Source organism: Ipomoea triloba, chromosome 11, assembly GCF_003576645.1.
Source record: "Ipomoea triloba cultivar NCNSP0323 chromosome 11, ASM357664v1".
Classification (NCBI taxonomy): domain Eukaryota; kingdom Viridiplantae; phylum Streptophyta; class Magnoliopsida; order Solanales; family Convolvulaceae; genus Ipomoea; species Ipomoea triloba.
In genome coordinates, this window is record NC_044926.1 from 5,819,271 (window position 1) to 5,845,177 (window position 25,907).

Sequence of the window (25,907 nt, forward strand, 5' to 3'; positions counted from 1 at the left end):
TTTATATTACAACTTGGACCACAATCCATAGTATTATTTGCCAATTTCATATCAGAACTTTGTATAATACCAAATATGTTGTGTGCAGAGTAAGGCGGGTAACTGATTGACCCTGGCTATTCATGCAACTTGAATTTATGTTCTCTAGTGATTCTTAAGATAGAAAACTAGAGGTTATGATTAGTCACTTATACTAAATACCTATATACTAAAAAAAACCCAAATATGCCACGTGGTGGCAGTTATTACCGTTGCAAATCGTTGGTTGACTATAGTGGACCAAGAAAATCCTAGTATCCAACGGCAATAACGGTCAACCGAACAAAAACCTCATATTATTTAAGTTTCATGGCCGCCCTCGTTCTCAGGCTCTTTCGTTCTTTCCTCAATTCATCAATCCACCCAGAAAAAAAAAACGCAGAGGGAAAAGAACACAAAACACACGCAACACAAAACACAACATCATCATCGTCGTCGTCATCATGGTCTGAAACGCTATACCATATATAATATGGGCATTGCTCATACTCATCATGCCCTCACATTCCTCTTCTTCCCCTGCGTTCTCTTGATAATCATCGTGCCAACCACCGGCGGGACCGTCTCCGACGGGGAGGCGCTGCTGAAGCTCAAGAAATCGTTCAACAATGCGGCGGCTCTCGATTCCTGGCGCGCCGGCACGGATCCCTGCGACAAGAGGCATCTGTGGATCGGCGTGATTTGCGTAAACGACGTCGTTACAGGACTTCGTCTCGGCGGTATGGGGTTATCGGGGAAGATTGACGTGGACGCTTTGTCGCAAATCCACGGGCTCAGAACTCTGACTCTTATGCACAATTCCTTCGCCGGATCTATACCGGAGTTCAACCATATCGGCGCGCTCAAGGCTCTGTATATCTCGAAGAACAAATTCTCCGGCGAGATTCCGCCGGATTATTTCGCGAAGATGAGGTCTATGAAGAAAATTTGGTTCTCGGACAATAATTTCACCGGCGCGATTCCTTCTTCCCTCGCTAGGTTACCGCGAATTATGGAACTCCACCTCGAAAACAATCATTTCTCCGGGAAAATACCGGAATTCAAACAGAAAACCTTGCACGCAATCGAGCTGGCAAATAACAACCTCCAAGGGGAAATCCCTGCCAGCCTGGCACGATTCAACGATTCGTCCTTCCACGGAAATCCCGGTCTTTGCGGCGCAAAAATCGGAAAACCCTGTAACGGCCAACACTCACATTCTTCTTCTCCCAGTTCTAGCCACGGCCACGGCAACAGCCCCGGCACCAGCATAACCTCCGATAGTAACTCCAGAAAAATCTCACTCGCGATCATGGGATTCTGCGTTTTTCTACTCGGCCTCATGGTCGTCGGAATAGTCATCCTGAAGCGCCGGCAGGAGAGGAACGGAGTTCAAGAGCGGGACTCTTACGACGACCCGTCGTCGATCGGGTTCCGGCTGCGAAGCCGGATGAGCGCCGGCGAGCTAAGTGGCCGGAGACTCAACTCGTTTCGGAGAGCATCGGGGAGCATGAAGAGAGCAGGGAGTAATAACGGAATGGGGGATTTGATAATGGTGAATGAGGAGAAAGGGGAGTTTGGGCTGCAGGATTTGATGAAGGCGGCGGCGGAGGTGATCGGGAATGGGACGCTGAGTTCTTCTTATAAGGCCACCATGACGAATGGCACGGCCGTGGTGGTGAAGAGAATTAAAGAGATGAACAAAGTCGGAAAAGATGGGTTCGATGTTGAACTCCGGCGTCTCGGAGGGTTACGGCACCGGAATATCTTGCCCCCCTTGGGTTATCACTTCCGGCAAGATGAAAAGCTTTTGGTCTATGAATATATGCCCAAAGGCAGCTTACTCTACGCACTACACGGTAAGTAAAACCCAAAATTTATCACTTTTACTAGTATTAAAATTGATCTGAGTTTATGAATATGTTAACTTGATAATCACAAATAATAATACTATAAAAAAGAATTAGTTTGTCCCATTACGTCGATTAGTCCCATAGCACGTTTTTTTAGAAGGGTCCAAAAAGTCGACACGTTAAAATTCAAGTAACCATGGCCCACTTATGAGGTTGATGGGTCGGCCCGCAAGTCAGACAAATATGCATAACTTTTTTTAAGAAAGAAAATTTAATTAACAATTAAAATCATAATTTATGAATAAATATACATTTTTTACAAGAATAAAGAGAGAATACTAATGAATATATTACAACATTAAAGAGAATACTGATAGTACCTATTGCACCCTCATATGAAAGGGGTGAGTTTGAGCCTTGGTGGATGCTATATTAATTCTTTGTGCTCCATTAATTTAAGAAAATAGTTATGAACAGATATTGCATTGTAAGACCGTGAGTAGTATTCAAAAAATATTAGTACATTTTCACTTTGTGGTTAAAATTTAATTCTCAGGTGATCGTGGAATTTGGCACTCGGAGTTAAGCTGGGCAGTTAGGTTAAAGATCATACGGGGAGTTGCGCGAGGATTAGGTTATCTCCACAACGAACTAACTTCATACCAGGCACCACATGGGGATCTCCAATCTAACAACATTCTGTTGACGGAAGACTACGAGGCGGTGATCTCCGATTACGGCTACGTTTCGCTCATAAACACCGCACAGGCGCCGCAAGCACTCTTGGCGTTCCGGTCACCGGAGGGGCTGCAATACAACAAGGTGACCCCCAAATCGGACGTGTATTGCCTCGGAATAGTCATCCTGGAAGTCGTCACCGGCAAATTTCCGTCGCAGTATTTGAACAACGGGAACGGCGGAACCGACGTGGTTCAGTGGGTGAAAACGTCGATAGGGGAGGGGAGAGAACCGGAGGTGTTCGATCCGGAGATTGCGGGGTCGGAATCCACCTCTGATCAGATGCGGCAGCTCCTGCACATCGGCGTCGCCTGTGCGGACAGTAATCCGGAGCATCGGATAGCCCTTAGGGAAGTGATTAGGCGGATAGAGGAAATTCCGACGAGCAGCGGCGAAGGAGCACCGGAGACGAGAACGACGGAGTCGATGCCGTCGCTGCGAGATGGATACGCGGATCAAATTGAACAAGGTCGAGGCGTCGCCGTCGTCCGCGACGGCGCTGAAGTAAGGTAGTCGATCGGAAACCGTAGCGTTAATTATTAGCTTTAATTTGCTTTAATTAGATGATTCTTAGTTTAAGCTGAAACGTAAGTGATTAAACAAACGGCCATTACTTGAGCTGAGCAATTAAGCTAGGGAATCCTTAGTACAGTATAATTAATTAGTATATCTTCAACGTAACATCATCTACACCTCCATTTTCAAGCTCATCTTCCTTACTCTGTAATTCTTAGCTTTAATTGGGGATCATATGGCTGGAAAGAGGCAAATGTAGTATTGCATGTTTAGAATATAGGATATTATTATAAAATTGTATTGTATTATATTAAACAGTATAGATACAATTCAATCATAAATTTGTGTTTAGTTCTAAAAAATTATATTGTGATTTATTCATCCAACTTACAATATTGATCAAAGGGGTTCATGTTTTCAGACCAGAAAAAAAGTCAGATGTTTAATCCAATAAAGATACAGTATAATAATAAGTAGTATAAATGGCTGTTGGCAATAACTAATTAAGTTAGCTAATAGTTGATTGAGTTAATTGATGATATTAATTGATTATAAAAAATATTTATAAATTAATTGTTTACTGATTATGTGTAAAATGACCTATAAGGCTATACACATATTGTGCTAATTTATTAATTCTTAAATTATTATTATTATTATTTTAAAAGGATGAGTAACATTAGAAAGAAAGATAAACATTATATTATAATTGTTGTTACGAAAATAGGAAAAAAAAAAAGGCAAGACATAAAGATAACAACAAAGGAGATATAAATGCTAGGGATGACAAGGGTAAAATGGTTATTTTATATCAAGACCAATTAGTTAACTAAAAACGATACTCTTCTTAACTTTTCAAATTTTGGATTATCGTCCAAATAAGTTAATGCAATAAATTATTTTACAAAAACTTAAAATAATTTGTTGACCAATCAAACTAACTAAATTTTAACTTATCGACCATTTACCAAACATTGCCGAAATGTATTTATATTAAATGTGCACCTTGTAAGTGAGTGAACGTGACACTCTTTAATTTGCACAGTGTACGTAAATGGATTGGCGTAATACTCTCTAATTGGATGATTTAATTCGCTAATCAATGCTATCTAGCTAATAAAACAGCTATAGCGAGTTATGTTATCAAAGCCATAGGAATCACAAACACATAAATTGGTAGTATTATTGCTCAAAAAAAGTACGTACAAGAAATAATATTAATGTAATCGTGGGGAATTGAAAGATGGTACGGTGTTGTTATTGGAAGTTACCATCACAGACCACTGGACCGTGCGAGAATCTAGTGAACCAAAGGGTGCCTTTTATGGGGAGACAAAGGTATCTTATATAGTGTTGAAGACATTCCAAATGTTTGACACGTGTACGACATTGACTAATCTTCATTCTTGGTCACACGTGTCCCTTCCCACTACGTTGCTTCTAGCGCACTTTCCATGCATAAGTGAAACTTCCTGTCCTCTAATATAAAAGAGTTGGTATAGCTAAGTGGATTAATTGTGTGTTGTTATGCTGGAGGTGGAGCCGTGGAGGGTTTGAACCATTCTGGTTGTACCTATTTAATGAAGCTTATTTTGCTCCATGTTTCATTCTTTTATTACTCAAATAGATTTCTATTATTCTTATTTGGCCAACACATCATCAATAAAGGTGAACAATCCGCTTGGGCCAAGATTTTCATAATAAAATGGATCTCGAGACCCCATGTCGCAATCACCTAGCTAGATCGACTCTAGACATTTCTCGAGGCCTAGGAGATTGGGATTATTATTATTATTATTTATTTGTTTTGGTTAATTCGATTTATTAGAGAATAATTAGTGCAACGTTAATATAATCGGGCTAAAATAAATTGAATAATGAAATTAATGAAAGTTTGAGAGAAGAAAGTGACTGTAAAATGCTGTTACTACTGTGAAAATACATGCAAATGCATGACAACTTGTAATGTTAATGATGGTATAGGTTCAAATGGCCCAAAAGCCCAATGACAGTGTATGTCCAAAATATATATGGTAATTTGATCTATGAAATTAGCCCAGTCAAAATAATTGTTATGTATTATGGAAATGCAATCAAATCAGTCCCAATCTCATGTTTCCTAAACCACATTCTCATCTCATTAATAAAACAACCCTACCATAAATATCCAATTAATATAAGGAGATCCGATTACCATATACAGGATGCCATGGACCCGAGTCCACATTTGCAAGGTAGACCTGAATCAAAATACACAATTTATATATTGAATGTTCACAAATTACATACTGAATGTTCACAAAAATAGGATTTTATAATTTTTAATACAAATCTAGCGAACAAGAAAGGAGAAGAAGGATAAAATTTGAGTCGTGTGTAGCACACACTTTCCTTAAAATTGATTTGCTACCTCCTGATGGTGCTAGGAGTGTTGTAGCGTCAGTCTCCCAAGATAAAACAGATTACGGTTTAACGTTTGAGCACTCAAACGAAAAAGCCAACGAACTAGAACACAAGATGAGCACTTAGTACTTTTATAGAAGTGTTTGCAGTGTTTTTCGTAAGAGAATGCTGAGAGAAGAATTGAGAAAACAAAATAAAATTTTATGGTTCTCAAATCAACAACTAAAACAATTTTGCCCAACACCTTGTCTTTATAGGAGATGAAGGATTTAACAGCATTAAACAATGACATTAACATGTGAAGTAATTTCAGATATGTAAACTTCAACCCATCAACCTGGAATTTAATTCTAAAATTAAAAATTGAAATTAGTTTGCAATCAATTTTGAAGAGGCAGAATTAAATCTTCCAGAACGGTACTCCGAATAATAGTTCGAGCAGTACCTATAAATAATAGTTTGAGTAGTATATGTACTCACGAATAATTGCTTGAAGGTCACAAATCATCAACTGTTCTCGGACAACATTTTTAAATGATGGTTGCTTATTGTCATGACTATTGTGACATTAATTATCACATTTGATTTCCCAACTTTGTTAGCATTTTCAAATTTGACATTTGTTACAAATTTTATCCAATGAACTTAAATATTTGAAACAATACAATAACTTACAATTTTGAAAGTTAAATAAATTGGAAACAGCACAACCAAATTGATTAAACAATTAATTTTGTAACAACAAAATTTCAAGTTCCACTTAACTGGTTATACTAATTTTTTTTTTTTTGCTACTATATAACTATATTACATACGGTTTTGCCAACTAATAAACAGCTCTTATACACTAATAAAAAGATGCATTAATTAGGAGGCCAGGGGACACAATAATTTATTATCCTAGTTGTAATAAGCTCATCTCATTATTGAAAAAATCACATATTAAAAAATGCATTTAATTAGATCCTCTAAGTGTTCTCAATTTACGTGATTTTGTATACGTGCAAGCATGCATGTACGCACGTGATGAATCTCCACTTTAACTTTATATTTCAGATTTTGTATGTCACCTCATTAATTAACTTATCCATTTACTTATTTTTTACGGAGTACTATTTTAGCGTGAATGAGATGGCTAAGAAATTTGTGGTATATATAGGGTCAAGTACAAGTAACAATATGCTTCTGGTAAAAAAGTACATATTAATCCTAGTTTTCATTTAGGATAATCAATAATTGAAAAATTAAGAGAAATATGTAGTTACATTATCTTTGTAATTATTACATACATTGCAGGTAAAATACTTGACAATGCATTCACGGATAATTGACACTTTAACAGTTCATTCAAGATCAATAATAATGCACAAAAATGTATGCACTATTAGTTATTCATGTATACACTATCAAGCGTTAACGATGCACTTTAATAATTACCAAAATATCACCATTTCTTTCTCAATTTTTTTTTTAGTTTCTTGTCATTGATCAACCAAATGGATATATGAAATTAATCTACACTTTTTACCGGATAGGCTTGTTTATGTAATTATGTTTATATTAGTCAAGATCTATATACTTTCTTAGTGTGGGAATGATAAAAGTGTACAGTTACTCACCTCAATCAAATTGGTTAATTTCATATATACATTTTAATAGTGATGCAAAAAAAATGCCTAGGCGGCGCCTAGGCCCTAGGCCCCTGTTGGCCATCTTGTTTTGACCGTTAGGTGCTGCCTAGTCGGCCGGCCGACTAGACGGTCAAATCAGCTAAGTCTGTCGAGTTATCTATTTATTTTAATTGAGTTTTCCGTTCAAAACGATGTCGTTTTGTTCGAAAAAACTCAATTAAAATAAAAACCCAATCCAATTACAAAAGCCCTAGCCTCGTGCATCTACGTCTTCACTCCCGCAATCTGCGTTTCTGCCTCCGTCCGTCGTCCTTCGTCCGCCGGTCTGCGTCGATTCCGTCGAAGCGTCGTCTGTCGGTCTGCGCCGTCTGCAAGAGGTGTACCAGGCAGTAATAATAAGGCAATAATCCATTGATTATGTGATTCATTAATCATTAATTCATTATTTTATGTTTGTATATTCTATAATTTATTGATTTGCATTCAATAATTTGTATTGTTGTTTGAATGATTGTGGAATTGTATTTGTGGTATCTATTTTATATTTCATATTTGTGTATTCTTTTTATATTTAATATTGCTATGATATTATAATCAAATTAATACTCCGTATCTTTTTATTTTGTATTTATTTAAATAAGAGATTATATTTAATTAGTTTGAATCTCATATATAAACATTATTTATTTAATTTATTTAAATATATTAATTTTCTTTTGTCGCGAGGTAGTAATGTCAACAGATTACAGATGTGTTTCCATTCCATGCGTCAAATTCGAGTGTCTCTTGCCCTCTTCCAAACGCCAATTTGGTCAACTCCACAAATGAAAATTCATTACTAATCATTTATATTTTTGTTGGTTCAAATTCACTAAAAATGTAACATAAAATTGAACTATGTTCGTATCTATATTAGGACTTGAAGTTAATATTACTTACCTAATGTTATTTGATAATAGGTGAGCAACTCAAGTCCGGACAAAGCAAAGCAAAAGATCTTGAAAACTGATCATATAATATATTACAAAAAAATCAACACGATCGATCTGATGTTATTCAGGACAGTACACCTGACCGACCAATCACGAATGGAGCATATTGCTTAAGATGCATTTATGATCTGTTAGCTCTTTTAATGACTAGATAGCAATTGAGATTATAAATATATATACATGCACTATAATAGACATCAATACTTTGCTAAACTAAGTACTAATACACATGCTTACTAGATCACCTTTTAGGCTTTTAGGGCTAAACTTGAGTCAACGGGCATATTACAAGCTTGAGTCATTAATGTGGTAATCAAGTTTTTTTTTTTTTTTTTTTTTTTTTTTTTTTTTTTTTNTTTTTTTTTTTTTTTTTTTTTTTTTTTTTTTTTTTAAGAAATAAAAAACTTCCCAAACAAATTTCAAATTGACCAAAAAAACCACCAAGGTGGTATTACTCACTATTAACTCATAAATTAAATTTTATATTTCCTCCATCTCATTTTATGTGTCTGGTTCGGTTAACGATGCTTGACTGGATTATTTTTAATTCAATTTTTATAATATTAAGTTTAATATTAATATACAAAATTTATATATTTGGAAACTACACTAAAAATACTATTAAACACAAAAAATCAAATTTAAAAAAAAATAAATAAAGAATATAAACAAAGAAGAAAAAGTTAGTTTGACCAATAAATAGTAAGTAAGACAGATAAAATGAGGTCGAGGGAGTACTAAGTTTGTGAACTTTTGAATCGCCCAGCACCAACAATTGAAAAATTAAAAATTATAAAAAATTTCATTCACTTTTTTTTTTTTTTTTTTACTGCCACACAAATAATATTGAGCAAAAACTTGTGTGAACTATGATACGGTTTCACACAAGTATGACTCGTAATATTAAATTTTTTTTGGTAAATCCTCCGGGTCCACCCGCCCCGCGAGGCACGGGAGCTGGCCTAGGAAAAATCATCACTCGTGAGAATTGGACCCAAGTTCTCCCGAAATTATTTTTCACAGAAAGAGTTCACTTGACACTTGAACTACCCCATTGGGTTGACTCGTAATATTAATGGTTAAACTAATAGTTTTAATTTTTTTATTATTTTTATTAAATTTTAAAATATAAGAATTGAATTAACAGAAAATTACTTAATAAATTAAAACAAAATAATAAAGATGGACATGATTATAGTTCGGGTTGAACCAAACTGGTCAAGTAGGAATCAAATTCGAATTAAAACCGTACGGACAGAAAAACTTGTCAACTTGTCATGCAATCGTTATAATTGTGGACCAGCCTTGTGAACCCTGATCCGATACATATAATTTAATTTCATAAGGTACATAACTTATATTTATAATGTACAAAATTTATGTTCATAATACACATACATATAAACACAATATAACGAACATGAATTCTGTGCATTATGAACATGAATTCTGTGTATTATATTAAGTGTTTATGTACTTTCAACTATATAATTATATGCATTTTAAACATAATTTTTGTACTTTATGAAATCAAATTCCATATATTGTACCAAGGTGCATGATCTAAATTGCCCTTGTCATGCATTGATTTTGGTTAAAATCATAAAATTGTTGTAATCAAAATTAAAACATTTTATTGAAAAAAAAAAATCAAATATGCTAGTGAGCTTATTATATTGCTTTTGTGCATTTAGGTTACGGAACTTTATAAGTGTGCAATCGAATCATTAAACAAGCAAAATATGTGAAATTGAATTTTTTTTTTCTTTCAAAATTTACATGTAGAATATGATCATATTACTTACATGGTATATACTAAGAGTTGTCATTTCCTCAATCATACTTGTTGGGAAGAAAGATTGAAATATTTTCAACTCAAATTGCATTAAAAAATAAAAAAGAAAGTCACAAATACACATATTTTGCTTGTTTGATGATTCGACTGCATGCTTTTTTAAGTTCAGTGACTTGTTTGATATTAATAAAATCTAATTCTGAATGGTTAAATCGGAGGGTTCATGATTCATGAATGGGAGAAAAACGTTTCACGGTAAGACTATCCTCGATAGGGGGGCGGGTGTCGGATTAAGAGAAAAAGCGAAACAAATTATGTCAAAAAAAGGATCTTTTTACGCGCAATGCTGGGTGTGACAGACTGACAGCGTGAAACGCACATCTTGCTCGCCATTTGCCTATTCTCGAGGGCTCAAAAAAATTTTTTTTTGCAAAAAAAAACTCCATAAAGATCTTAGTCTCATTCGTGTAAAAAACCTCTTAATTTTTTCTTCTATAAAAAATCACTAATGTGGACGCTTTAAGTCTTAATTGACAAATTTTTTGAGTACGACTGTCTCTATTACAATATAATATATGTTCATAATTAACAAAGAAATAGACTACATAATTATCAAATGAACAGTCTAAGTCGCAAATTACTTAATACTACGTAAAAGATAAACTAACTTGAGTGAATAGACTCATCAAGTTTTTAATATTGAATATACACAAATTTTCTAATTGGTTGGGGTGCTTGACGAATAATTTTTGTTTTTGTTTTTTTTTCACTGTTAGTCTAAGGAGTGTGGTATTGACTAATGTTCCTGTGATATTATTAGAAATTTGAAGAAAAAAAAAAATAAATCAATAAAAGTTTCAAAAAAGCTTCCATTTTTGATTGTTTTTCTTCATCATCTTCTTTGTTATTTCTGCTTGTTGCTTAGCTATCTCTTTCTTCTCTCAAAAGTCTCGTATCTTTTGGGCTTTGAATCTTGGATTCTAGGTTCCGGATTTCCAATTATGGAGCCACCTGGAAACGACGCCGTAGCATACGACTCGGCTGAGCAGATAATTCTCCGGTGGGACTCCACGGCGTCGGAAGATGCTAGAGAGAAGATGATCTTCGGCGGAGACCGACAGGAGATCGACCTGTACTTGAGCGCCGTCGATGAAATCCAGCGCTCCATGGAGTCGGCCTCGCTGTCGGATGACCAGAGCAAAGCTAACAGCGCGATCCAGATCGCCATGGCTCGACTCGAGGACGAGTTCCGTAGCATCCTCATAGCTCACACCAGTCCGATCGAAGCGGAGTCTCTGCTCGAATCGAGCTCTTCCTCTTCCAGAGTAGGGTACAGCCCTAGGACTAGCAGCAGCGAGATGAGCTTGGGAGAGCAAGAGTTCAAGAGCTTTGAGTTTGAGGAAGAAAGCTCGTTGACCAAGGAGCTAGAGCTTGAGGAGAGCCGGAGGAGCAGCAGCAGCTACCGATCTATGAGTAGCTTCCGAGAAATCGACCTGATGCCGCTGGATGCAATCCACGACCTCCGGAGCATCGCCGTGCGGATGATTTCCGCCGGATATCTGCGCGAGTGTGTTCAGGTGTACGGCAGCGTCCGGAAGTCGGCGGTTGACGCGAGCTTCAGGAAGCTTGGGATAGAGAAGTTGAGCATCGGAGATATCCAGAGGCTGGAATGGGAGGCTCTTGAGACGAAGATCCGACGATGGATACGGGCCGCCAAATTGTGCGTTCGGATACTCTTCGCCAGTGAGAAGAAGCTCTGCGAGCAAATCTTCGAGGGTTTAGGCACCGCAACTGACGATGCTTACTTTACGGAGACTATCAAAGGTCCGGCTATTCAGCTTTTTAATTTCGCCGAAGCTATTAGTATTAGCCGGCGATCGCCCGAGAAATTGTTTAAGATTTTGGATCTTCATGATGCTTTATCAGATTTATTGCCTGATATAGAAATAGTGTTTGAATCAAAATCCTCAGAGTCCATTAGGGTTCAGGCAACTGAGATATTGTCTAGGTTAGGAGAGGCAGTGAGAGGGATATTGTCTGAATTTGAAAATGCAGTGCTTCGTGAGCCTTCAAGAGTTCCTGTCCCAGGAGGAACTATTCATCCATTGACTAGGTATGTGATGAATTACATTAGTTTGATCTCGGATTACAAACAGACTTTGGTTGAATTGATTGTTTCGAATCCTTCAACGGGGTCAAGATATTCGAGTGACCCTAATACACCAGATATGGATTTCACCGAGGCAGAGGGGCAGACCCCTTTGGCGCTTCATTTAATTTGGATAATTGTGATCTTACAGTTCAACTTAGATGCAAAGTCTAAGCACTACAAAGATACTTCCTTGGCACATTTGTTCATGATGAATAATGTTCATTATATTGTTCAGAAGATTAAGGGCTCACCCGAGCTAAGGGAGATGATTGGGGATGATTATTTGAGGAAGTTAACCGGGAAGTTCAGGCAAGCAGCTACTAATTACCAGAGGTCAACTTGGGTGAGGGTTTTGTATTGTTTGAGAGATGAGGGGTTGCATGTTGGCAGCTTCTCATCCGGGGTGTCAAAGACTGCATTGAGAGAGAGGTTTAAGACCTTCAATGCCATGTTTGAAGAGGTTCACCGGACACAGTCTACATGGTTGATACCAGATACTCAGCTTCGTGAAGAGCTACGAATTTCCATGTCTGAGAGGTTGATCCCTGCTTATAGATCTTTCCTTGGACGGTTTAGGAGTCATATTGAGAGTGGAAGGCACCCAGAAAATTACATTAAGTACTCAGTCGAGGACCTTGAGAATGCAGTCCTTGATTTCTTCGAGGGAAACCCAGTGTCTCAGCACTTGAGGAGGGCACCTCACTAAGGGGATTGGTGTAAGTTTTTATCAATTAGAATCTAGGCCAATTCTTTGATTCTTTGTGGAGTATGCAGGAGACGGGGCATCTGGTTGTCAATCAGACTCTTAGTTGAGTTCACAGATAGTTTAAAGGGGTTGCTTATTTAATCTACTTCAAAACAGTAGAAGATCAAGATTCAAGACAAGCCATAATAAGTCTCCAGCATAGCTTCTGCTCCCCTGCCCGAATCCTCCTAGCCATGTAAGCACAGTGTTGTACCTTTTCCATGTTTAAATTTGTTTTGTTTTTTTATTGTTATATAAAAATTGTTGTATTGGTTTCACTTTTTGAAAATTTTTAACTAATCATCATGTTTCATTAATAGACTTGATTACCAGATAAGTTTGATGACTCCTACTACTCTACTAGAATGTTTGCTTCTAGGAAATAAGTATCTGGTAGCAATTTCTCACTTTTCCAATCTTTTAAAGAAGAGAGAAAAAAAAAGTTTGAAAGACAAAATGAGAGCAACAATCTCATGATGAAATGGTTCTATTTTCTTTAGAGAATTTTGAATGTGGCAATTTGAAAGCCAATGCTTGGACATAATTTTGACTAGTAACTCCTATGGTCTTTTGTTAGTCACAATACTTGTCTAGGTGAAGTTTGAGTCGTAATGTTTGACTGCTGACTTCCAAGGCTCTAGAAGTAGAGGTCAACCCTATTAGGTTCCATAGGGCTGGCTGTCTGCGATTGACTTGTTGAATATGAATTCAAGGGTTGAACAAAGTGGATTTCCACATTGGGGTTTTACAGTTGTAACTTGTAAATTAGGAGTACTCGAGCCGTGTCTAGTATATACTTCAGTACTGTTTACATGCCCTGAGCTTTGGTAAATATGTTCATGATGATTTAAATGTCTTAAATGTGACTATAGGTTTCAGCATTACATGTACTGTGAAGAAATGCTGGATGTGTGATTGCTTCTCTTCAGTAGAGAAGTTGTAGTTTAAAGTTTGCCTCGCCTGCCTGCCCCTTCCTCTTTCGCCTTTCTGGGCGCTTCTCTCTATCCAATTGACAGAAATTTCCAGGGGTGGGGTGAAACAAAATGTTGTGAAGTACTCTAGTTTTGTAAAATATACTTTACCCTGGCCTAGATGAATTCTTCTTCTCTTTTTCCTTGCTTCTCTTTTGGTCATCCTTGTATGAAGTATATTTATAAACTCTGTAAGCACAGCAAATGGGGAGGTGCAAGGTGGTGCTTAATTTTCATTGCCAACAATTTCAGGTGCAGGCGTAATAGCATGAAAGAGGATATTTTATTATGAATTGAATAAGCAGAGAAAGAAGAATGCACCATTAAAACAAAGGGAAAAAGGGCCAAATTGGCCATTGAACCATAGATTTAAATCCAATTGAAGTACTAAACCAAAAAGAGTTCAATTAAATCACTCAACATTCAAAAGTTATCCAATTTTTTCATAACAGGGGATTGTTTTAGGTTCATGCGGATTAAATAAGAGTTATTGGCATATGATGTAAAAATATGTTATTTTATTGATTGATGGTGACATAAAATTTGCATGAACGCCAAATAACTGGTTATATGAAAAAATTGAATGACTTTTGGATGTTTAGTACTCCGTAGTTTAAAACTCTGGTAATTGATATTTTTTTGGGTTCAGTTAAACATTAGTTTGACTTATTTGACAATTTTTTTTTTTAAAACAAAAACGAATAAAAAACAAACAGAGCTCAGTTTTTTTTTTAAACAAAAAAATTTAAAATTAAGCGGAATTTATTGAAAAAAAAAAGTTACTGACATTTAAATTTAAAAAATTTGCATTATTTTGAAACGAATTAATAGAGAGGTAATTTGGAAAAAGATAATTGCATTCTCTTATATATTTGTTTAGGTTTGCTCGACAAGAAAAATGTATGATCATTGGGTGTAGCTGGAAGATTATACTTTGAATAATGATTTCCATTGCAATATGAACCACTGATAATTATTCATTTTTAATTTTTTAGGATACTAGAAATTTATTTTTAATCCTTTCAAATTTTTATTTTTTTTGAGAATAAAAAAAGAAAGAGCAAATATCATTTTTAGTCCCTCAACTATAATACATGTATCAATTTTGGTCCTTGACTATTAAAAATTTCAAATTAGATCCATGACTATTCAATTTGTATCACTTTTGGTCCTTGACTATTAACATTTTCAAATTAGGTGCATGACTATTCATTTTGTATCACATTTGGTCCTGCCGTTAAATTTTCTGGCCAAATTTCCAGCGAAGTCATCGGGGGTGATCGGCATTTTCTATTTTGTTTTTTTTTTTATTTTTATTTTTAAGTTTTGTTTTTATTTAAAAGTTACGGAGTATTAAAATAATTTTTAAAATAAAAATTAAATAAATTAGTCGGTCACCAGTAACTTCGCCGGAAATTTGGCCGGAAAATTTAACAGCAGGACCAAATGTGATACAAAATGAATAGTCATGCACCTAATTTGAAAATGTTAATAGTCAAGGACCAAATGTGATACAAATTGAATAGTCATGCACCTAATTTGAAATTTTTAATAGTCAAGGACCAAAATTGATACATATATTATAGTTGAGGGACTAAAAATGATATTTGCTCAAAAAGAAATTTATTTTTAATAGGTAGTAAATCTAAAAATAACTTTAAAAAAATAATCTTATGTCAATGATCCATCTTAATATAGCACCAAGTGTAAGCTGTGTAACAATCATTATTCTTTTATTTTTATATATATATTTTTTAAAAATTATATATACATCAAATCAAATTGGGGTTAAACTTCAAGCAGAAGTATGTAGAAAATCTGTGCTCCGTAATAAAAAGATTTCAACGGCACGAGCTTTGAAAAGAAAGAGTTCTGGTATACTAAAGAAGGAAAAGAGTGTCTGCAGATATATTTATTTGTTCCCATCGCAGACACGGACATCATAACCATAACATTAAGCTATTTTTCCTATGAGTCCACCAATTGTAGTAATACAAATATGTGAAAGTGAAACAAAGATAAAATAGAACTAGAAGGTACAACAAACAAGAAACTAGCAACATACACGATTCTAATAAATTCAAACTCATCCCACCTCACCTCTGCTTGTAAGACTCTATACAAAATTGATGCGTTTTGCTTTACTCCGTCTTGTCTTCTTCCACATCACCATTCCCGCTGCCACCCAACGTTGGTTTTACTTCAGATGGAGTTCGTACTTCCTTCGAGGGCAGAGGTGAAGGCTTTATGAGTGTCAGAGTGTCGTCCTTGTCAAAATCTTCACTACCATCCCCTGAATAAGCGTACCTGTGAAACGAATAGACCAGTGAGTTTCGGAATTTAAACCATTGTATAAGTCGTTTGAGAATTATGGCCGTTGTAATGGTAAAGCCATGCCAAATTTATTTGTTCTGAAGCAACGAAATTTGGATGATTGATAATCATAGAAAATCAGTATCACATTGAAAGAACTGGAAACCATGCTTTAATCCTTCTTGATGCATGGTAAAAATGTCATCGATTTTTATTTTATTTTTTTATTTAGGGGAATGCAAGTTGAACTAGAGACCTTCTACCTAGAGTCTGAGGCTTAATGGCTTATAATGTTAGACTACACAGTCCTAGCTGTCCCATCACATCATATTTAGCATTGGATGTTCAAGTATCAGGCAGAAAATGCAATTGTCATTAATAAATGTATATTAAGGATGTGAAAGATGATATTTACCTCGTTGAGCTCTGTGATGGTGCCCAAAGGGCACAGATGACACAGAGAAGAGAGAAAGACAAAACTTGCCAGAAAGCAGGGATGATCCATGCATTTTGCCATCGCTCATTGTAGACATCAGTGGACTTAAAGTAAATCTGCATAATAAAGTTACACCATTAACATATGACTTTGGGAGAAGCAGCTGACTATCTACCCTTTTTTTCATAAACAGGTTAGAAATTCTATTACCAATACAAATAACAGATGACACAGATAATTGCACAAAAACAGAATATGCAAATGCCTATCATGCTGTCCATAAAGGAGCTCCTCAGAGTTTTTGGTTTAGATAATCTTTGAATTCAACCTCACTAAACAGAAAGAAGCAGTCACTTTCTACCAAAGCATAATTCATATTGACTATAAAGCTGTTCAAAGAAATAGTATGTCAGTAATTTTTTGCTCAGTGAGTTTGGATTTAATTTTAAAGTTGAAAGTTTTACATGAGCTAATTGTTATAGACTTGGATTCAGTTTCGTGATATCATGGTTACAGTTTCAAATGATACCAGAGATTTCTGGTTTGGAATGAAACCAACAGCGACTTGTATATATATGAATTACAATGCAGCATGCAGCAAATTTCTACAAGTATTATTACCTCATAGCATATCCAACCAATAGATACAATAACAGCTACTGCCAATGCATTTGTGAACTTGCGGTAAATGTCTAACTTTGCTGTCAATCTTCTAGCCTGTTACATCATAATATGTAAAAAAAAATATAAGTTAATTTCCTTTTATGATAAAATGACTTATAGTAATACCCCGTTTCCCAACTGCAGGTAAAATTGAACAAGAGCTCATTCATCAAGCACAGATTGTCACCAATATCAATAAATATCCATCTCAATGCAGTTAACAAATTATGTAGGGCATATGACTATATGAGACTATGAGTACCCATTAATGCAATATATAATGAGCAAAGAATTGCACAAAGAAAGCACTAACAAGTAAGCTACCAGATCTAATTAAAGTGTCGCATCCAATAGTTACTGTTGAACCATTAGCAGGTAGATAATCAAAATACTTTTCCAGATTTTGGTACATTGATGTGAAGTTAGAAGCAATGAATATGTATACACAGATGTCATGTACCTGAAGCTTATTTAATGTTGAAGAGAGGGCACTGAATATCCAAAGGATGAAGAAAGCATCCAAAAATGCAACAGGAAGTACAAAAAACAATCTCGCCTTTCCAGATAGATCACTTATTGCACCAACATTTTCTACTATCTCAAGCACCTCAGATGCTATAAAGAAAGTTCCTCCGAGCATAAGAACTTTAGATGTAATACCACCTAGGGTAGGTCTGACAACACCATAACCCATAGAAACCATCAGAATGATTAAACGTGAAATAGTGCGCTTCACAGTGCCAAAGGTGACAGCCCACACAGTGATCCCAGTTGGTCTGACTCCTGTTTCATTAAACTCAAGATAATCAAAATACCACAAGGCCATCTCACACATGCCCAATGTTATTACTAGAGTAATACAATTTTGCAAAGTTAGAACTTCTCTCCAGAATCTCGCATACTGTGAAAACCAAAAGACACCAAGTAACACGAATGCAAGAGACATGAGCCCATAGAAGTTCATGAGTGGTGCCATTCTACCAGGTAGGTAACCAGTAGGGTTTTTCCATATGGTTTTTCCTTCAACAACAACTTCCTTAAGATTCAGATCGCAATGAATAAAATACAAATTATACATTCCAGTTTTTGTAATTTGTATTTCTCTTGGCTCCAGTGCAGTGTCATCCTTATCAACATCAAATGAAACACCAAACACCTGAGGCCAACCAGGATGTTCAGTAGATGGACGGTGAATTATTTCCCCTTGATTACACACCCCAAGTTTGGCAAGATCTGCTGTGCAACAAACAGCTCTTTGCCCCCCATAAGCTGAGCCCCCAATCATCTCTCTCTCATCCACCTCAAAAACTATTGCATAAATGGACCCCGAGCTGAAATTTGAAAACTCTCTGGGCCTCCGGAATATAATCTTCTCAAAGCTGGTATTTATATAAAGCAGGTTAGCCAATACTTTGTGTTGTAAACTAACTTCAACACAAAACCTTAACTACTTCAAGAGCCATTAAGTAGGGAAATACAAATCAAAGCAGCTACAATCCAAAAATCCTGTAGTATATTAAAACTGAATGAAATACTCCATCTTTTTATGTGGTGTAGGATTTTAATTTGAAGCTACAATCTATAAACTGCATAGTAACTTAAGATATGCTCTGCATTTCTACATCAAGTACTAGCTTCAGTATACAAAGTAATGGAGTCAAATCAAGCAGCACAGAGCACAGCAAATCAACAATATGCAAAATAATTTAGTCATTGATTTTAGAATCACTACATTTAGTCCCTGTTATGTAAAAGGCCCCATAAAACTTCAGATATTCTAACCTATGACCTATCAATCACTTAATCAAACATAAACTTATTTAATTTTTACAATCACAAACGAGCAGTAGCTAACCACATAGCAACTAAAATCTCATTGCTTCTGAGTTCTGCATCTACTATCAAAAGCAGTGACTCCAACTTAACTAATCTCATCAGAGGATACAACGATACTCATTTATCATTACCAAAAATCTACATGAACACGATTTTCTAACGTTCATAAGATCTCCGCAGATCATAATACTCAACGAAAAAACACGAAGTTTGAAGCAAATCAGATCAAACAATGATAAGATCTCAAGTACGTTATATGCTAAAACACAGTGAGAGACGAGAAAAATCACCGAATGAAAGCATCGCCGTTGGAAGATAGAGGAGAAGACTCGTTGCGGTTGGGAACGGAAGAGTAAATGCCTTCGCTGCCTCCATAGACCACGAATGCATTGCCTTTGCTCGCGAATTTCTCGCCTGTGTAGTCATGTACTGAAGCTTCCGAGTACCGAAGCAGAAATACGCAAAGTAGCGTCAGCAGTGAAGAAGCTCTGATTGGCTTCGTCGACGAAGACCGCGACATTGCCGGAGCTGAGTTCAACTCGGTGGATCTGCTTGTGCACAGAGCTTTGGCTGCACAACACCGACAGACGGAGAGAGAGATCTCGCGAGTGGTGAGGGAAGAGAGAACACTGGACTGCTAGTGACTAAAGTGACAATTGACAAACGAGGATAGTTAAAAAAATGTTTTCAATCTTTTTAATATTTAGTTTTTTTTTTTTAATTTTTACATCACTTTTTATTGCCAAGTACCATGTAGACTTATAATTAGTTGATATCATTTTTCTGTAGTTATTTCAAACAGAAGGTCAGACACTCGCACGCTCATATATTACGAATAAGTTAGATTGTAGTTACGAAAAAATACCACTTTTATTTAATTTTTTAAAAACATTCATGATACTTTACAAGGTAGTATTGTTTTATACTTTCTTACTTTTTTTTTTCAATGCAACGAATAATAACATGGGTGCTATCACACATAGTAGTTAGCAACATTTTTTATTCTTGAGTTAGGGTGATGTAATTATTTTTCTCATCAATTTTTGATACATTTATTTTTTTCTCAATTATCTCCAAAGTGACTATTCTTACCTAAATCTATTAACTATTCATGAATGCATCCAAAATACTAAAAAAATAAGTCTATTTTCTAAGAATATAATTTAATTTTTTTTTTTGAAAACGAATATAATTTAAATTAAATCCTTCAATATCATTGTTCTTTTAACTCAAACATACAAAATTATCGTTTTTGGGTATCCAATTAGGATTTAGAAATGAAAATTGGAAAAATTATCTTATTTATTTTATGTGTTTGAGTAAAATGAACAATGATATTGAAAAAAAAAAAAGAAGATTTAGATCATATTTACAATAGATCTCTCATTTTTTAGTTAACTGAATTTGATAAAAAATATTCAATTTGAGAATAACTGAAGAGAAAAATGTAAATGCATTTATAATTGATGAGAGAAATAAACAATATCACTATAGCTAATGAGAGAAAATAAATACTTTGATTATTTAAAAAAAAACTATTTTTAATTCATAAAATATTTGATTATTTATTTCTTTCATTTAATTTAGTCAAGTAATGCCTAAATTTATCAATGAAAATAAATACTTTGACCAAATACGTTTCAGAAACATTAAAAGGAGAAAGTAATAAATATTACACAATAATCTTCTCCCAATATTACACAATAATCTATTACGGTCTTTAAGTTGTGTTAAGGCGGCTAAGTATTAAGGCGGCTAATATTTATACTGATAGTCTGATACTGATAATTTTTAGTGTAGATTATATATCACGGCGTGTAGGGATGGTAACAGGGCAGGACGGGGGCGGAGAGTATACTCTCCGTCCCGATCCCCGAAACCCCAACCCTGTCCCCGTTCCCGACAAGGAATGGAAAATAGTCCCCATCCCCGTCCCCGCGTGAAATTAGGAGAGGACGGGGAATCCCCGTCCCTGGTCAATTCTTTCGGGGACGGGACGGCGCAAGGAGGGGTGCCCCCGTCCCTGAAATTTTTCCCCGTTTTTGGGGACGGGGCACATTGCCATCCTTACGGCGCGACCCCCGACCTGAATAGAAGAAAAAGGAAAAAACAAACCACTTTCTAAACCAATAATTAATCAATCCACTACAACTGCATGAATAGGTATAAAAGATTTGAACATTCCCAATACCATCTCCAGAGCCATTATGGGTAAGAAAGCGCAGTGGTCACATTTCAAGCATCTAACAAGAAATATGATTATATGATTGCAAATCTAGAAACAAGAATGTATATGTATTGTGAATGTTACAATAAAACTCTGTACGCGAGGTGCAGGGGAGGGATGATGTATGAAAACGATGAATAAAGGGAACCCCGGGGGCAATGTTTGACCATCTTCGGGTCCTAGTTACATTTTTGTGCCACTCCGGCAGGCAACCGCGATCAAATAGTTGCGGAGGAAGACATGGCGAGTACAAGAGCGGAGGAATCTGACATCGCTGCAAAATATATCTCAGTCCATATCGAGGAATTCCATCCTCTTTCGCATTGTGCCTTTGAGATCCGATGCCTCTCTTTCTGCCTTTTGCGCCTGCAGAACAAGTAGTAAGTGCATGGACAACATATAAGAACGCGAAAGCATGGTAGCTACATCGAAATATTGATGTTCTAAAGATAATTTTTGGCTAATAAGTGCACAGCTTATAGACTAGACTAGCAAAATTAGAGCACATGGAAGCAAATCGAGCACGCAAAGTCATCCGAAAACAGAAGGCCAAAGATGAATGATTAAAAAGGAAATAAGAAAATCAAAATTGGATTTTTTTCACTATGGGCAATGGTGGAATGACAGAAAAATCAAACCCGTGAAAAGCTACAAATGATTGCCTATAGGCTATAGAATTGCGAGATGCACAGATAGGCCCTCTGGCAAATCAATGAGAAAGAAAGAGGTGATGTTTGTGTCTGTGGGTGTTAGGGTGGTTTTTTGGGGGCGGGGTTACGAGATAGCATGGAGCATGTCAAGTTCGGTAAATTATTGTTTTCAAAGATTAGCAACTTAGACATTATTAATCTAACTTGCCAGCATAAAAGCCCCAGACCTCGAGTTTTATGTCATTAAATTTGTAAATTAACTATGCAATTTGGCGGTACCATACCCTTCTTATCTCTGGTACTGAAACACGGGTCATATGTGGCGGAAGTTCGTCCTTATCCAAATCCTGAACAATCACATAAGACCTTTCTTTATGTAAGAAGTTTGAATAAACATTGGAGCTGAAGAAATATAGAACTAAAGCCAAAAAAGATACAATAACATACCAGCTCACCAATCAAGACGACATTTTCTCCACGAATTATATATAATCCTAACAGAATGTCACAATAGAGATCACCAACAATAAGACGTTCACAAGCTCCTTCAAGAACAGCATTGGCTAAAAAGTACAGGGGGAATACCGTCAATTTGCTAAGTATTTCAGTCGAAAATATTGTGGGTGAAAGAAAAGAAATGTACCAAATTGGTCAAAAGAGCGAAGTATCCCCAAAAGCTTTCGACCATCTCGTAACAACACAAGAATTTTCTCTGTCAAAGACGTTAAGTGGTGATGGTCAAGATCACATACATGATAACATCAAATTCTAGTAAACAAATGGCTAGTTTAACAAGTTCCATTCGGAGTTATGATTAATGCCAGATACAGAATGCTGTCTTAAAGGCTCTTAAATCACAGGAATGAGACATTACTAAGTTTGTTATGGCCATGGAAAGAGCGCATCCTACGCTACAAAAGATAGATGCATAGCAGAATCTAATCTAATTATGATATAAATCAGACGACGTGCGACACAAACAACAAAGGAATATAGGTAACTTTAAATATAATTTTCCACCAAGCAAAACAGAAAATAAACATGACTGAACTTAATTAATGTCTAAGGAACATTGACAAACTTTTTTTCCATAGAAGAAAATCCATCCATACCATATCTCTGCTATGATCATTCACAAAGTACCAAGATACTGCGGGCAACCCCAGCCCACTTGGTCAGATTGTTGACTTAGTAACCACAAAGTTACAAGTTCAACACCTAACGGGGGCAGCCTATAGGCCTTCTTGGTTTAAGTCGATCAATTATGGGCAACCTAGACTAGTTTAGGTCGAGGAGAGGTCCTTTGCTAGCTAGGGTAAAGAGGCGGCCAGGCAGGATTTACTCCCTGCACACCTCGGGTAGTGGTTGCGGTTTCCTAGTCAGTCAAAAAAGAAGTACCAGGATACTACAACCTCAAACCTAAGTTAACTCCAAATCCAGGCACACGATGAAAAATCCAGTTCTTATGACAAGAAGTCCAGAAAGAAAAATCTTATTAGCCCATGATAAAAATTATTGAACAATTAGGTCAAAGCTCAACTACAGTTTTAAACTTTAAAGAATACACAAAAGACATTGAGCAATCACTACCATAAACGGATATACCAAACATCAAGCAATAAACTTTTCAAGAATCAACGATACAGTGCAGTGAAATCCATATCCAGAACGCGAAAGGCTATAACTTTACACACATTAACGCTAAGCAAACTCAAATTCATCGGAGGGAAAGGGAGAACTGACTGTCAAGATAATTGGCAAGAGAGGTAGAGAGATGAATATCCTCCGCAGTAGCCCAAGACATTATTGATGATGATGATGAAGGTGAATGGGAGTTGTACGCTCAAAGTAGGTCAGCTTTTTCGGTATCAGAAAATTCACCGAAAACTTGTCCAATTTATATTCAAATTGCATTGGCAGCTCGGATTAGCCTCGGCTTATATTGCTCCCAAAACCCCAGTTCTTGAATCTTGAAAAAGCCCAATGCTAAAACCCAAACGAAAAAAAGGGTAGGAGGGAGAAACTTGCTGACTTTTGCGCTTTGATTCAGATCTGGGAAAACCCTAACTACCGTTGTAAGTTTGTAACGCACGGAGCCACGGAGTGTTTACTACAGAAATCTGGCGACTGGCGAGCGAGAAATAGAAGCCCGAGCTTCCCCTAGCTCTTCTGCCTTCTCATGGCCCCAAAAAGATTACTTATTTCCATATGACCCCTCACCTTTTCTATCGTCCCATCTTTACTCTTCTTTTTTTGTTTGGGTGAAAAAACAATCAAATTAGCCAACGAACTAAACAAAGAAGTGTTAATTGGATCATTAAACTAAACAAATATAATTAGATTCTTGAATTGTTTAAAATTATGTGATTTAATCAAATATGATATGTTCCTCATGTCATTGTTAACGTGACATTTGATGGGTGATGGAGAGTCATATACTCGGAAAAAGAATATAACTGCAGGTGTGAGTGATTAAAGGAAGTAAGGGCAAACTCACCCAAGCTCGGCCGTGAGAAAGAGTCGATCTGAAGGAGTAGGCCGACCGATCGAAAGACAGCAGGCGTCAATGGGTGAATGAGTGGAGCGATTACACGAGAAGAAGACAGGTGAGAGGTGGAAAGAATGGTCGACCAATGACCGGTCGGCAAAGTAAATCAGGATGTTTCGTTGCAATTGATTGAAAATCTCAAGAAATACAATAAGAGATCAGCCTGAGATCTTAGGCCAAGGATTGGGAAGTGGCAAGTACTGTCGGCTACATCGCTCGACCACTTATTAGACTGAGGAATGTGCGTTCTTGAAGCAGGAAATGGAGGTGACTATACAAAGAAGTGCGTCGAGCCCTTCCAATCGATGGCGTAGACGCTTGCCATGGTAGCGTGGAAACCTGAACTAGTTTGAGGAGGGTAACCGCGATAAAGGAAAACAGCCTGCCTCCGAAGAGGAAGAGGTCAATTAGAAGCACAAAAATGTGATTCACATGATTGTAGGAGGGCCATAGAGGAGTCAGACTCGGCTGGCCTCAAACACAATCCTGTCGAGCTGGGCGGAAAGATCAAGCCAACTAAGTGGGCGGAGCAGTGGAGAGCACGAGCGAAGCAAATTAGGAAGTTCCGTGGGCGTGATAAGGAAAGAAGATCAAGATGATTTAGGAAGCTAGACCAAATGTAATAAGAAAAGAAATCACAAGCATTTATGGTAGATTAGGGTTACCATATAGAGATCAACCCCCCTCTCTTCGTATAAATAACAAAATGTTAAGCAATTCACAATACAAGAATAGTCGAAACGCTGCTTCAATCTCATCACAAAACCTAAGCTAATTCCGATAGTGTTGGCCTGACGTTCGAACATTTCGTGGTTGATAAAACTAACAACATTCAGCTTAGTCTTTGAATTATAGCACAATATATAATTGATTCAATCATTAAATTGTTCATATAATCATTTTTTATCTTTCAATTATTACTAAAGTGACCCATAGCTGGAAAAAAAAAAATCATTAAAAAGATTTACTTAAAATAAGAAGGATAGTCTTATAATTTTGTAATTCTCACTTAATTTTTCATTTCCTCCTCCAAAATATTAGACACATGAGTTTTCACATTATAATAATCATTTTCTTAAAAAAGATAAATAAAACATGGGGGAAGGGATAGGGATGGCAATGTGCCCCGTCGTCCTCGCCGGGGATCCCCATCTCCATCTGAAACGGGAACGGGGATGGAGAAAAATTTCGGGGATCGAGGACGGAAAATTTTTTCAATTCCCCGCCGGGGACGGGAACGGGGATACCCATCCCCCGCCCCACCCCGTCCCCGTCCCCGAATAATTATTACAATTAAGAATGTTACTGTTTTATATTTACAACGTACTGCAATAAAAGTGAGTTTTACTGTTTTATATATATATATATATATATATATATATATATATATATATATATATATATATATATATATATATAT

At 36.4% G+C, this 25,907-nt stretch overlaps 4 protein-coding genes across 4 annotated transcripts; 2 read left to right on the forward strand and 2 right to left on the reverse strand.

Moving 5' to 3' along the window:
* The first annotated feature begins 511 nt into the window (after nt 1–511).
* Nucleotides 512–3,476, forward strand: LOC115997026 (pollen receptor-like kinase 3). Its single transcript, XM_031236474.1, has 2 exons — nt 512–1,877; nt 2,428–3,476. The coding sequence occupies exons 1-2, from the start codon at nt 512–514 to the stop codon at nt 3,120–3,122; spliced, it is 2,061 nt and encodes a 686-aa protein (XP_031092334.1). The 3' UTR covers nt 3,123–3,476.
* Nucleotides 3,477–10,818: 7,342 nt separating this feature from the next.
* On the forward strand, nt 10,819–14,060 carry LOC115996852 (exocyst complex component EXO70B1-like). Its single transcript, XM_031236287.1, has 2 exons — nt 10,819–13,039; nt 13,716–14,060. Exon 1 carries the CDS (start codon nt 10,948–10,950, stop codon nt 12,802–12,804), a length of 1,857 nt encoding a protein of 618 aa, XP_031092147.1. The 5' UTR covers nt 10,819–10,947; the 3' UTR covers nt 12,805–13,039; nt 13,716–14,060.
* A 1,609-nt stretch (nt 14,061–15,669) lies between these two features.
* On the reverse strand, nt 15,670–19,707 carry LOC115997600 (transmembrane protein 87A). Its single transcript, XM_031237190.1, has 5 exons — nt 19,353–19,707; nt 17,687–18,605; nt 17,185–17,280; nt 16,543–16,679; nt 15,670–16,121 (listed from the first exon to the last, which is right to left on the reverse strand). Exons 1-5 carry the CDS (start codon nt 19,580–19,582, stop codon nt 15,956–15,958), a joined length of 1,548 nt encoding a protein of 515 aa, XP_031093050.1. The 5' UTR covers nt 19,583–19,707; the 3' UTR covers nt 15,670–15,955.
* Nucleotides 19,708–21,224: 1,517 nt separating this feature from the next.
* LOC115996203 (sm-like protein LSM1B) lies at nt 21,225–24,116 on the reverse strand. Its single transcript, XM_031235348.1, has 5 exons — nt 23,683–24,116; nt 22,583–22,651; nt 22,387–22,502; nt 22,224–22,286; nt 21,225–21,655 (listed from the first exon to the last, which is right to left on the reverse strand). Exons 1-5 carry the CDS (start codon nt 23,741–23,743, stop codon nt 21,578–21,580), a joined length of 387 nt encoding a protein of 128 aa, XP_031091208.1. The 5' UTR covers nt 23,744–24,116; the 3' UTR covers nt 21,225–21,577.
* Nucleotides 24,117–25,907: the final 1,791 nt, after the last annotated feature.

Excerpts from the sequence above, each read along its gene's own strand:
- LOC115997026 (XM_031236474.1), top strand. The coding sequence starts at position 512 with ATGGGCATTGCTCATACTCATCATGCCCTCACATTCCTCTTCTTCCCC. Across the intron at positions 1,878-2,427 it reads CTTACTCTACGCACTACACG|GTGATCGTGGAATTTGGCAC; the intron begins GTAAGTAAAACC and ends TTTAATTCTCAG.
- LOC115996852 (XM_031236287.1), top strand. The coding sequence starts at position 10,948 with ATGGAGCCACCTGGAAACGACGCCGTAGCATACGACTCGGCTGAGCAG.
- LOC115996203 (XM_031235348.1), bottom strand. The coding sequence starts at position 23,743 with ATGTCTTGGGCTACTGCGGAGGATATTCATCTCTCTACCTCTCTTGCC. Across the intron at positions 22,503-22,582 it reads TCGCTCTTTTGACCAATTTG|CCAATGCTGTTCTTGAAGGA; the intron begins GTACATTTCTTT and ends TGTACTTTTTAG. Across the intron at positions 21,656-22,223 it reads CAGTACCAGAGATAAGAAGG|GCGCAAAAGGCAGAAAGAGA; the intron begins GTATGGTACCGC and ends CTTGTTCTGCAG.
- LOC115997600 (XM_031237190.1), bottom strand. The coding sequence starts at position 19,582 with ATGTCGCGGTCTTCGTCGACGAAGCCAATCAGAGCTTCTTCACTGCTG. Across the intron at positions 18,606-19,352 it reads AACGGCGATGCTTTCATTCG|CTTTGAGAAGATTATATTCC; the intron begins GTGATTTTTCTC and ends TATAAATACCAG. Across the intron at positions 16,680-17,184 it reads TTGGTTGGATATGCTATGAG|ATTTACTTTAAGTCCACTGA; the intron begins GTAATAATACTT and ends TTTATTATGCAG.